Below are 12,586 nucleotides of genomic sequence, written 5' to 3' on the forward strand. Positions count from 1 at the left end.
TGTTCTGAGGTGGTGAAGAAAGTAGAGGAAGATGGGTCAAGGTGGAGGGGTCCTGAGAGGAGTGGTGTGAGTAGTAGATCTCTACCAGTACAAAGGAATAAGCCAACAAGTGATATGTTTCAGTAAGATTTTATGTTTTTGTTGCATTTATAGCAATGGTTATCAACTGTACTGTAGAGATGGAATGTAAGTTGCAGAAAATTGAGGTTGTGGTGGCAGCTGCAGAGAAGTATTTAGGTGTACGAGACTTGACATTAGAAGAGTTACAGAGTGTGTTGAGTGATGGTGTCAGATCCTTTCAGGCTGTAGTACTTGATAGATTTAAATAGTGGAGTATGGTGGTGGGTGTTTAATGAGTGTAAGGTTAGATGTTAGGGTATTTGTTGATTTATTTTGTAATTTTTTTAAATTATTATTTTTTAAGCAAAGTATAAGGGAGTTATACTCCAGTCGAGTACGTTGCGGTAATGAAACATTTATTGGATGCCGTTAACCATTGAAAAAGCGTTAGTTCCGGTCTACTTAACGGGGTGTGACACCAATGCAATAGTAGCTGGGTCTGGTATTATTTAGTTCATTGAACCAGGGAAAAAAACGATTGTGTGTCTCGCTTCCTCTTCCGTTTCTGTTGGGGCGCTTGTGTCAAATATTTTTATAACTAAACCAAGATAGACCACTGCTTGTCGTTTCCAATAGGAACAAATGAGGCATAGTGGGCAGAACAAGCAAAGGATGGGGGCAGAGCCAAGCATGCATTAGCGATATCCATTTGCGCGTTCTATATAGTGGCATATTTCCCGGAAAGGACCGCCTACTCTGTGAAGTGCGCGTGTGCAATAACAATTAGCCTTTGCACTCCTAAACAGCGCGATTTCTACGTTTGCAAGGGGTAAGGTCTAGAAAACTTAGCCCACCCTGTTCATAACCGATTTTGGGAACAGAAAACCGCATTAAGATCAAATGTTTAATCGCTGAGAAAATGTCGACCAAAATTCACCTCGTTCCCTCTTCTTCCGCTGCGCGCCAGTAGGCTTCTTCTCGCTACCAGATTTGGTAGTGAGTGGAAACGCCAACCGGATGCTTCACATTTATACATCCAGTGAAATATCTGTTTCATTGTTCTATCTTTGCTTGTGTAGTGTTGACGTGTCTCTAACGCGATTTCTTTCTCAGCTGTAGAGCATTTCGCCGGTAGTCAGAACGAAAACTGGAGAGACCCATTGACACATAAGGACCACACACTCAAAGATCGTAACGCTTGGGAAATCATCATGGGCAGTGAGTATCCCTCAGGATAAAGTAGATAAAGTAGATAAATCCAGCTAGCTAAATTTAAGGACGATTTCACATGATGAATCCGATGCAGGCTATGTCATTTTTCAATGATTGGATCTAAGGCCATTTTCATTGGAGCTAGAGCTAACTGTTAGCTAGCTGGATGACAAGTGGTCTTTGTTTCACGCATATTTTAACTCCTGTCTTCAACAGCAATGCCTGCAAGAAAATGGCTAGTTTTGTCAGTTGTCAAGAAACGGAAGTTTAAAAGAGCTAGCTAGTTAGCCAGCTAACGCGTTAGCTATCAGTGTCACTTGCTAACTAACGTTAGCTAGCTTGCTAACGTTAGCTGTACAGATGTTAACTACTTTTTATTATGTCCAGTCAGCTAACGTTACATTGATATCATATCAACCAGTGTTACATGGTAATTGATATATCGGAGTATGATAACTGCTGCATGCTAGTTAACATGTAACGTTATCTAGATAGTATAGCTAACGTTAGCTATATTGGATGCAGACCGACACATCCAGATTAGTGATGACGACGCTTAGCTAACAGCCGGTGTTTGGCAAAGGTTTAAATATCTCGTATCATAAGCAGTACATGTTTACTGAAACACATTGGCTGTATTGCTAAATGTTTTATATTGGATTAACAATTGTGAAAAGAAAGAAAAAGAAAATAATCTGTTTTCATAGTGAATTCGCTTAGTTTATAGCCAAAGATATGCCACGTCCCCCTATACATTGTTAGGTCATTCACTGGGCTTGATTTATGTTTATTATGGCGAGTCTATTGAATAACATCCCTCCTTTTGTCTGTTTTCAGTCAAATTCCTGGAGGTAATAAAGCCGTTCTGCGCAGTATTACCTGAAATCCAGAAACCTGAAAGAAAGGTACAGTATTTTACTTTATGAAGACAAGTATGTTTTACTTTCAACTGTATTAACCTCTGTTCCTGCTGTCATTGTTGCTTCCATGTCTCACTGTAAATGTATTGTTCAACAGATCCAGTTCAGAGAGAAGGTACTATGGACAGCCATCACTCTCTTCATTTTCCTTGTCTGCTGCCAGGTAAATATCTGATGTATTGTTCACACACACTTTTTTCTAGCATTTTAATCGAGTAGAATAAAAAGTCACTTCTGAACGTCTGTCACCTATCCTCCAGATTCCCCTTTTTGGCATCATGTCCTCAGACTCTGCAGATCCCTTCTACTGGATGAGAGTCATTCTGGCCTCCAACAGAGGTGGGTTGTCATTTCTGCAATGTAGAGACAAGTGAATAAATGTCTCTGTGAATTGATACATCAATAAAGGGACATGGCAATGAATGAGTCAATTAGTAACTGTGTGAATTGATAGTGTTGAGTGAATGATGAATTGATCAATAGGAGTGATCATTTTATCTCTGACCTGAGTGGGTAGTTGGTATTATTTCTGATTGAATGGCTGAACAACTCTATGGCTCTGCTCTCCTGTTAACCTACCCCGCGTCTCTCCTGTCCATCCAGGTACCCTGATGGAGCTGGGAATCTCTCCCATAGTCACCTCCGGCCTAATCATGCAGCTCCTGGCCGGAGCTAAGATCATTGAGGTGGGAGACACCCCCAAAGACAGGGCCCTCTTCAACGGCGCACAGAAATGTAAGACCACAAGCCACACTTCTTGTTCCTAGTTAGACCTAATTCTGTCAAGTTTAAGCATTACTGTGAATGAGGCCATATCATTTCTAACCCATTGCTATCTCCTACAGTGTTTGGTATGATCATCACCATTGGTCAGGCCATCGTGTATGTGATGACTGGAATGTACGGAGACCCCTCCGATATGGGCGCTGGGATCTGTCTGCTCATCATCATCCAGGTGAGCCCCCCTCTCCACCCCTCTGTCATATTCTTATCACCCCTCAGATTCAGGCCTTGGTCCAATACTCCTTCCTTGCTACCTTTTCAGAGGTTATCACTATGAATCTGTAAGTGATTGGATAATTTTAAAGCGAGGTTCACATCCACAAAAGGTACAGTGGGGCAAAAAAGTATTTAGTCAGCCACCAATTGTGCAAGTTCTCCCACTTAAAGATGAGAGGTCTGTAATTTTTATCATAGGTACACTTCAACTATAAGAGACAAAATGAGAAAAAAAATCCAGAAAATCACATTGTAGGATTTTTAAATGAATTTATTTGCAAATTATGGTGGAAAATAAGTATTTGGTCACCTACAAACAAGCAAGATGTCTGGCTCTCACAGACCTATAACTTCTTCTTTAAGAGGCTAGTCTGTCCTCCACCGTTACCTGTGTTAATGGCACCTGTTTGAACTTGTTATCAGTATAAAAGACACCTGCCCACAACCTTAAACAGTCACACTCAAACTCCACTATGGCCAAGACCAAAGATCTGTCAAAGGACACCAGAAGCAAAATTTTAGACCTGCACCAGGCTGGGAAGACTGAATCTGCAATAGGTAAGCAGCTTGTTTTGAAGAAATCAACTGTGGGAGCAATTATTATGAAATGGAAGACATACAAGACCACTGATAATCTCCCTCGATCTTCTGGGGCTCCACGCAAGATCTCACCCCGTGGGGTCAAAATGATCACAAGAACGGTGAGCAAAAATCCCAGAACCACACGGGGGAACCTAGTGAATGACCTGCAGAGAGCTGGGACCAAAGTAACAAAGCCTACCATCAGTAACACACTACGCCGCCAGGGACTCAAATCCTGCAGTGCCAGACGTGTCCCCCTGCTTAAGCCAGTACATGTCCAGGCCCGTCTGAAGTTTGCTAGAGAGCATTTGGATGATCCAGAAGAAGTTTGGGAGAATATCAGATGAAACCAAAATATAACTTTTTGATAAAAACTCAACTCGTTGTGTTTGGAGGACAAATAATGCTGAGTTGCATCCAAAGAACACCATACCTACTGTGAAGCATGGGGGTGGAAACATCATGCTTTGGGGCTGTTTTTCTGCAAAGGGACCAGGTGAGTGAAAACCTCCTTCCATCAGCAAGGGCATTGAAGATGAAACGTGGCTGAGTCTTTCAGCATGACAATGATCCCAAACACACCGCCCGGGCAATGAAGGAGTGGCTTTGTAAGAAGCATTTCAAGGTCCTGGAGTGGCCTAGCCAGTCTCCAGATCTCAACCCCATAGAATTTGTTTGGAAGGGAGTTGAAAGTCCGTGTTGCCCAGCAACAGCCCCAAAACATCACTGCTCTAGAGGAGATCTGCATGGAGGAATGGGCCAAAATACCAGCAACAGTGTGTGTGAACCTTGTGAAGACTTAGAGAAAACGTTTGACCTCTGTCATTGCCAACAAAGGGTATATAACAAAGTATTGAGGAACTTTTGTTATTGACCAAATACTTATTTTCCACCATAATTTGCAAATAAATTCATTAAAAATCCTACAATGTGATTTTCAGGATTTTTTCCCCTCATTTTGTCTGTCATAGTTGAAGTGTACCTATGATGAAAATTACAGGCCTCGTCTTTTTAAGTGGGAGAACTTGCACAATTGGTGGCTGACTAAATACTTTTTTGCCCCACTGTCTATTTAAAGGAAGTCAAACAGGGCTCCAGTGTGAGTGGTTTGTCTCAGTCTCTAACCCACCTGTCTCCCCCTCTAGCTGTTTGTGGCAGGTCTAATCGTGCTGCTGCTGGATGAGCTGCTGCAGAAGGGCTATGGTCTGGGCTCTGGTATCTCCCTGTTCATTGCCACCAACATCTGTGAGACAATTGTCTGGAAGGCCTTCAGCCCCACCACTGTCAACACTGGCAGAGGTAAGACACCAGAGTAGACGGCTGTGGGAGAAGGACAGCAGGTCTCACGGGCTAAACTGAGACATTGAAACTGATGTTCTGTTTTGGTGTACATTTAGGACAGACTTACTAATTTCCACTATCAGAGATAATACCTGGTTATATGCAAGTGGTAATTTCACAAGACCAACTATGGCTCCTATAGATTGACTTGGCCTTGAGAAGAACCCCAGGGGTCAAGGTTAGTTTAGGTGGTCTCTAGATGTGAGGCTGATGTTTTAGTCTCTTGTGTTTAGGTACAGAGTTTGAGGGAGCCATCATTGCCCTCTTCCACCTGCTGGCCACGCGAACAGACAAAGTACGCGCCCTGAGAGAGGCCTTCTACCGCCAGAACCTGCCAAATCTTTTGAACCTCCTCGCCACCGTTTTCGTCTTTGGTGTAGTCATATACTTCCAGGTCAGTAACTGTCTTTCTTCCTTTAAACCTGTTAAAGAACACATTTGTTATTGTCAGAAAACAACACAATGCATACATTTAAAAAAAAATAAACTTTTTATTAATGACTATTTAGACACTGTATATTTATGATGTGGGTATGTTCTACCCTCTCTTACAATATCTCTCTTCCACCCGTCTCTCTACAGGGCTTCAGGGTGGACCTGCCCATCAAGTCTGCCCGTTACCGTGGCCAGTACAACACTTATCCCATCAAGCTCTTCTACACCTCCAACATTCCCATCATCCTCCAGTCTGCCCTCGTGTCCAACCTGTACGTCATCTCTCAGATGCTCTCCACTCGCTTCAGTGGCAACTTCCTGGTTAACCTGCTGGGCACCTGGTCTGTAAGTACACACCATTTTAAACCATTTCTCTGAACTACCATGTCCGAACTCTAAACTCAAGGTTTGTCACATTAACAGCCCCACAGTACCCTGAACTTAAGTCACTGTTACTAGCTGGCTACCATCCGGCATTCATCCCTGCACCTTAGAGACTGCTGCCCTATGTACATAGTCATTGAACACTTGTCACTTTAATAATGTTTAAATACTGTTTTACACACTTCATGTGTGTATATACTGTATTTTGTAGTCAAGACTCATCGTATATAACTGTTGTACACACCTTTCTCTATACTGTCCATAATGTCTATACATACAGTATATATTTATATTCCGGACTCTGACATTGCTCATTCTAATATTCCTGTATTCCTTTTTATTTTGGGGATTTGCGTGTATTGTTAGGTATTACTGCACTGTTGGAGCTAGGAACATACACCTGTGATGTGTACACGACCAATCAAATCTGATTTGAACATATCACGCAACACAGAATGTATAAGTTGACCAGACTTGTGTGTTTGTAGGACACATCGTCAGGCGGTCCAGCTCGTGCCTACCCAGTGGGTGGGCTCTGTTACTACTTCTCTCCCCCGGAGTCGTTTGGCTCGGTCCTGGACGACCCCATCCACGCTGCCATCTACATCTGCTTCATGCTGGGATCCTGTGCCTTTTTCTCCAAGACCTGGATCGAGGTGTCTGGCTCTTCTGCCAAAGATGTAAGTCCTTCTACCATATGTCCTGTACATTTGTTGGACTATGTAATCATAAATTCATAATTTTGATGTAGCAATCTCCTAAAATGTCTACGGCATTTCAGGATGGCATGTTTCAGAGGACCTGTACATGTAATGTAATCCATGAGTGTGTGTTTGCTCTCCCAGGTGGCTAAGCAGCTAAAGGAGCAGCAGATGGTGATGAGGGGACACAGAGAGACCTCTATGGTTCATGAACTCAACAGGTAAACTATCTTAGTCAAAACTCTAACCTTTTAGCCATAACAATCCATGTCTTAATTTAACAGGGTTTAATATTACACTTTTCCAAACATGCTTAGTTCAGGTAATGATTGGTGCACTACTACTTGAGTTTTACTTCTGTATCAAGCTGAAATCTTGCCTCTGTGCTTTCCAGGTACATCCCCACAGCGGCGGCCTTTGGTGGTCTCTGTATTGGCGGTCTATCTGTCATGGCGGACTTCCTGGGTGCTATTGGCTCTGGCACGGGTATCCTGCTGGCCGTCACCATCATTTACCAGTACTTTGAGATATTCGTCAAGGAGCAGAGTGAAGTGGGCAGCATGGGAGCCCTGCTCTTCTAGTCTGACACCTGGCTGCAACACCTGTGACGAAGAAACCGTCTTAATGGACATGGACATGCCCCAGATAAGACCAAGTCCTACAAAACTCTTATTATTCACATTATTTTATGTCCATTTACATTTTTTAAAATCTGCACAATGAATCTGTTCTCTCTTGTCATTTTCCGGATGCTTTCTGGCATCTCCCCTGACATGGCCTACAGGAGGTTCAGCCCAAACAGAATTGTGTGTGTAGTGAAGTGGTGGGACTGACTACATCCTGACATTCACAACACTCTGATCAACTGCTCTGTAACAGTTTGCCTGAGACTGGTTAGCCTCCTCAGGGTCATCTGAAGTGTTTCATATCTATTAAAATGGTCTGATCCACAAGCGTTTATGAGGGGGGCCGGGGTGTTGTCCCTTTTCAGACTGCGACAATGGCTCTGTAGTATACATGCATGTATACTGCACTGGGATGAGGGAAGTCCCTCTTACTGGGCTGACGTCATACAACCAACACAGTATACATAGGAACGCTTTGGTTTTCTGCTTAAATTACATCACCTCAATTACCTGGAGGATATAGGCATGAATGTAGAGTGTACCTTCACTGGGCTCTTTAGTATGTTTTATTTTTGAGTGGCAATCAGATTTTGACCTGATGGCCACTCATTTCACTGAGTAGCAAGGGAAGGTTTGGTAAAGACTCTCTGAATATAACCATGTTTGTCCGCCAGACATGTGACTGTTTAAAGCCACGCTCCAATAATACTGTAGGATCAGAAAGTTGAGCGTAGGGCTCTTAGAATGTGGTGCAGCTTTGTCAAGTGTTTACTTTTTATGAAAGTGTGCATTGGAAGAGTTATCAAGTGAACCACTCATAGGTCCTCTGTTGAAACTGGGCTGAAGGGGGGTGGTGTACGTTTAGGGAGATGTAATCGTACTTATATGCCACATTCATACCTTTTTGCTCATTTTGTTGGGTGAGGAAAGATTGTTTTTGTTGTGTTTTGTCTGCTTTGAGCATGACTGTATTAAACACTTTCACACCTTGAATTTTGGTTCTGTATATATACCAAGCATTGAATTCATCTACAGTGTAAAATAACAGGGTTTTTTTTATATGTAAAAATGCTGTTCTGAACAAATGTATTCTGGGAAGAAAAAAAAACAATTCTCAATAAACTCATTTTGGGGAAAGTTTTTGTTTTTTCTTTGAGTGAAGACTGTAGAGATTTTCTTCTCTGATGAACGTTTCAGTGTTTCTTGCCATTCTGTACCTTTCAGCTCATGTTGCTGGCCTCACCCAGAGCTCCCTTGTGTGTGTGTGTGTGTGTGTGTGTATATATTTTTTTTCCTGAGTTTTCCCAGCATAAGGCGCTAGTAGATTCAGGCGCAGCTGGGAACTTTGACTGTTCGTTTGCTCTTAGATTAGGGATCCCTATTGTTCCTGTTGATGTGCCCTTCCCTGTACATTCCTTAGATAGTCGTCCTTTAGGGTCGGTTCTGATTAGGGAGTTCACAGCTCCACTATGTATGATAACGCAGGAGGGTCATGAGGAGAGAATTAGTCTCTTCCTGATCGATTCTCCTGTGTTTCCTGTGCTGTTGGGGTTTCCCTGGTTGGCCCATCATGACCCCACTATTTTGTGGCAACAGAAGGCTCTCAAGGGATGGTCACGTCAGTGTTCAGGGAGGTGTATAGGCGTTTCCATAGGTGCAACTATGGTGGAGAGTCCAAACCAGGGCTCCTCCATCTCCCTGAATATGCCAATTTGTCTCTCGCCTTCAGTAAAAAGAAGGCGACTCAACTACCACCCCATCGACGAGGGGATTGTGCGATAAATATCCTGGTAGACGCAGCACTTCCCAGGAGTATCCTCTGTCACAGGAGGAGACGGCGGCTATGGAAACACCAAATCTCTGGGACAGGGATACATTCGGCCTTTCACTTCACCTACTTCCTCTAGTTTCTTTTTTGTGAAGAAGGACGGAGGTTTACGCCCGTGCATTGACTATAGAGGTTTAAATCAGACTACGGTGAAGTATAGTTATCCTCTGCCTCTCATAGCCAGTGTGACTGAGTCATTGCATGGGGCGCACTTCTTCACCAAATTGGATCTCGGGAGTGCTTACAACCTGGTGCGTATCCGGGAGTGGGATGAGTGGAAGATGGCATTTAGTACCACCTCTGGGCACTATGAGTACCTCGTCATGCCGTACGGGTTGATGAATGCTCCATCCGTCTTCTAATAATTTGTAGATGAGATTTTCAGGGACCTGCAGGGTGTAGTGGGGTATATAGAGGACATTCTAATATATTCCGCTACACGCGCTGAGCATGTGTCTCTGATGCGCAAGGTTCTCGGTCGACTGTTGGAGCATGACCTGTAAGTTAAGGCTGAGAAATGTCTGTTCCTCCAACAGTCCATCTCCTTCCTAGGGTACTGCCTGTCCGAGTCAGGGGTGGAGATGGAGAATGACCGCATTTCAGCAGTGCGTAATTGGCCGACTCCAACCACGGTAAAGGAGGTGCGGTTTGCAACTACACCCGTTTTGTGTTCACTCTGTCCTACAGACCAGGTTTCCAGAACGCTAAGGCCAGGTTACCAGACACACTGTCTCGGATGTATGACACAGCGGAGTGGTCCATGGAACCCACTCCCATACTTCCGGCATCTTGCCTGGTGGCACCTGTGCTATGGGAGGTTGACGCGGGCATTACGTGCGGAGCCCACTCCCGTCCAGTGTCCAGTTGGACGTAAGTACGTTCCATCTGATGTTCGTGATCGATTGATCTGTTGGGCTCATACGTCACCTTCCTCTGCTCATCCTGGCATCGATCGGACAGTGCGCTGTCTTAGTGGGGAGTACTGGTGGCCAACTTTAGCTAAGGACGTGAGGGTGTATGTTTCCTCCTGCTCGGTGTACGCGCAGTGCAAGGCACCTAGACACCTACCCAGAGGGAAATTACAACCCCTACTCGTTCCACAACGGCCGTGGTCACACCTATCGGTGGAAACACCACGATTCTGGTTGTTGTGGATCGTTTTTCTAAGTCCTGCTGTCTCATTCCTTTGCCCGGTCTCCCTACAGACTGGGTAGGCCCTGTTTACACACGTCTTCCGACACTACGGGGTGCCTGAGGATATAGTGTCTGATCGGGGTTTCCAGTTCACATCAAGGGTCTGGAGGGCGTTCATGTAACGTCTGGGGGTCTCGGTCAGCCTGACCTCAGGGTTTCACCCCGAAAGTAATGGGCAAGTGGAGAGAGTTAACCAGGATGTGGGTAGGTTTCTGCGGTCTTATTGCCAGGACGGGCCGGGGGAGTGGTCGGCTTTCATCCCCTGGGGAGAGATGGCCCAAAACTCTCTCCGCCACTCCTACACTAACCTGTCTCAATTTCAGTGTGTACTAGGTTATCAGCCGGTTCTGGCACCGTGGCATCAGTCAGATCGAGGCACCTGCGGTGGATGAATGGTTTCGGCGCTCGGAGGAAAACTGGGACGCTGCCCATGTACATCTGCAACGGGCCATCAGGCGACAGAAGGCGAGCGCCGACCGCCACTGCAGTGAGGTCCCGGTGTATGCACCGGGAGACCGGGTCTGGCTCTCGACCCGAAACCTGCCCCTTTGCCTGCCCTGCCGGATGCTGAGTCTGCGGTTTTTGGGGCAATTTAAAGTCCTGAGTAGACTGAACAAGGTATGTTATAGGTTACAGCTTCCCCCTAATTATTGTATTAACCCCTCGTTCCATGTGTGTCTCCTCAGGCCGGTGGTGGCTGGTCCGCTCCAGCAGTCTGCGGTGCGGGAGGTTCCTCCGCCCCCTCTGGACATTGAGGGGGCCCCGGTGTATACTGTGCGAGCCATCATGGACTCAAGGCGTCGGTCGAGGGGCCTTCAGTACCTCGTGGAGTAGGGGTATGGGGTATGGTCCGGAGGAGAGATGCTGGGTGCTGGCGGAGGACATCCTGGACCCTTCCTTACTGCAGGAATTTCATCGTCTCCACCCAGATCGCCCTGCGCCTCGTCCCCCGGGTTTTCGCGCGGCTGCGCGGGGGGTTCTGTCACGACTTCCGCCGAAGTTGGTACCTCTCCTTGTTCGGGCGGCGTTCGGCGGTTGTCGTCACCGGCTTTCTAGCTGCCACCGATCCACGCTTCTTTTTTCCATTTGTTTTGTCTTGTGTACACACCTGGTTCCCATTACGTTATTATTATTTGTTAGTTAGGTTTGTGTTAGTCGTTTGTGTTAGGGTTAGGGTTTGTTGTCCCTGCGTGAATTATTTTGTCTGATTTATTTTTCAGAGTAAAGTATGTTATTTTACTCAGTTCTGTGTCCTGTGCTTGACTCTGTCCTCACCTCTGCACAACTGACATATGACACACCTCCAATAAAATCACTTAGCCGATCTATAAATATACAATCACTGTAAAAACACCCTATATTGTGTACTTACATGAAATGGTATATATAGTTAGTGTGTGTAATGTAGAAAAAGTGTTATTGTCCATCAATAATGACAAATCACCTGGTATTGACAACTTAGATTGGGAACGCTACTGAGGATGGTGGTGGACTATATTGCCACTCCTATTTCTCATCAATTTTATTTGAGTCTGGAGAAAAATGTTTGTCCTCAGACCTGGAAGGAAGCCAAAGTCATTCCACTATCCAAGAATGGTTAAACACTCTGCTGGTTTTAACAACCAACCAATCAGCTTGCTACCAACTCCTGGCAAACATTGTAAAAAAAAAAAGTGTTTGACCAGATAAATGCTATTTCTCTAAATAAATTAATAACAGACTTTCAGCATGCTTATAGAGAGGGGAACTCAACATGTACTGCATCGACACATGATTATTGGTTCAAATAATGAAGGTTATGGGCGCTGTACTGTTAGCTTTCAGTACAGCCTTTATTATTGGTCATAAGTTTTTTCAAAAACAGGTTATGGCTTTTCAGCTCTGTCAAATTGTGGATTTAAAGCTATCTACTGTGTCTAATAGAACACAGGTTTTCTTTAATGGAATCTTCTCTAATGATAAACATGCCGCATGGCAGCTCTCTTGGCCCTCTACTCAATTGTATTTTTACCAATGACCTGCCACTGGCATTAAACAAAGCCTGTGTATCTATGTATGCTAATGATTCATCCCTATACGTGTCAGCAACCACAGCTAGTGAAATCACTGCAACCCTAAACAGAGTTGTAATCAGTTTTAGAATGGGTGGCTAGTAATAAAACTAGTCCTAAACATCTAAAACTAAGAACATTGCATTTGGTACAAACCATTCCCTAAGTTCTAGACCTCAGCTGAATCTGGTAATGAATAATGTGGCTGTTGAGCGAGACTAAATTACTTGGTGTCGCCTTGGATTGTAAACTG

General features: G+C 44.6%; 1 protein-coding gene across 2 annotated transcripts; it reads left to right on the forward strand.

Moving 5' to 3' along the window:
- The first annotated feature begins 747 nt into the window (after window positions 1–747).
- Window positions 748–8,397, forward strand: LOC124031257 (protein transport protein Sec61 subunit alpha-like). 2 transcript variants are annotated; one of them, XM_046342313.1, is made up of 13 exons: window positions 748–889; window positions 1,174–1,278; window positions 2,110–2,177; window positions 2,290–2,355; window positions 2,453–2,531; window positions 2,796–2,927; window positions 3,038–3,147; window positions 4,919–5,072; window positions 5,348–5,508; window positions 5,697–5,894; window positions 6,422–6,613; window positions 6,779–6,855; window positions 7,029–8,397. In XM_046342313.1, exons 2-13 carry the CDS (start codon window positions 1,272–1,274, stop codon window positions 7,213–7,215), a joined length of 1,431 nt encoding a protein of 476 aa, XP_046198269.1. In that variant the 5' UTR covers window positions 748–889; window positions 1,174–1,271; the 3' UTR covers window positions 7,216–8,397. The 2 variants fall into 2 exon arrangements, with proteins under 2 accessions (XP_046198269.1, XP_046198267.1); XM_046342311.1 differs by lacking the exon at window positions 748–889 and having other exon boundaries at window positions 1,126–1,278.
- Window positions 8,398–12,586: the final 4,189 nt, after the last annotated feature.

This window comes from Oncorhynchus gorbuscha, linkage group LG03, assembly GCF_021184085.1.
Source record: "Oncorhynchus gorbuscha isolate QuinsamMale2020 ecotype Even-year linkage group LG03, OgorEven_v1.0, whole genome shotgun sequence".
Classification (NCBI taxonomy): Eukaryota; Metazoa; Chordata; class Actinopteri; order Salmoniformes; family Salmonidae; genus Oncorhynchus; species Oncorhynchus gorbuscha.

Excerpts from the sequence above, each read along its gene's own strand:
- LOC124031257 (XM_046342313.1), top strand. Across the intron at positions 5,895-6,421 it reads ACCTGCTGGGCACCTGGTCT|GACACATCGTCAGGCGGTCC; the intron begins GTAAGTACACAC and ends GTGTGTTTGTAG. Across the intron at positions 6,856-7,028 it reads ATGGTTCATGAACTCAACAG|GTACATCCCCACAGCGGCGG; the intron begins GTAAACTATCTT and ends TGTGCTTTCCAG.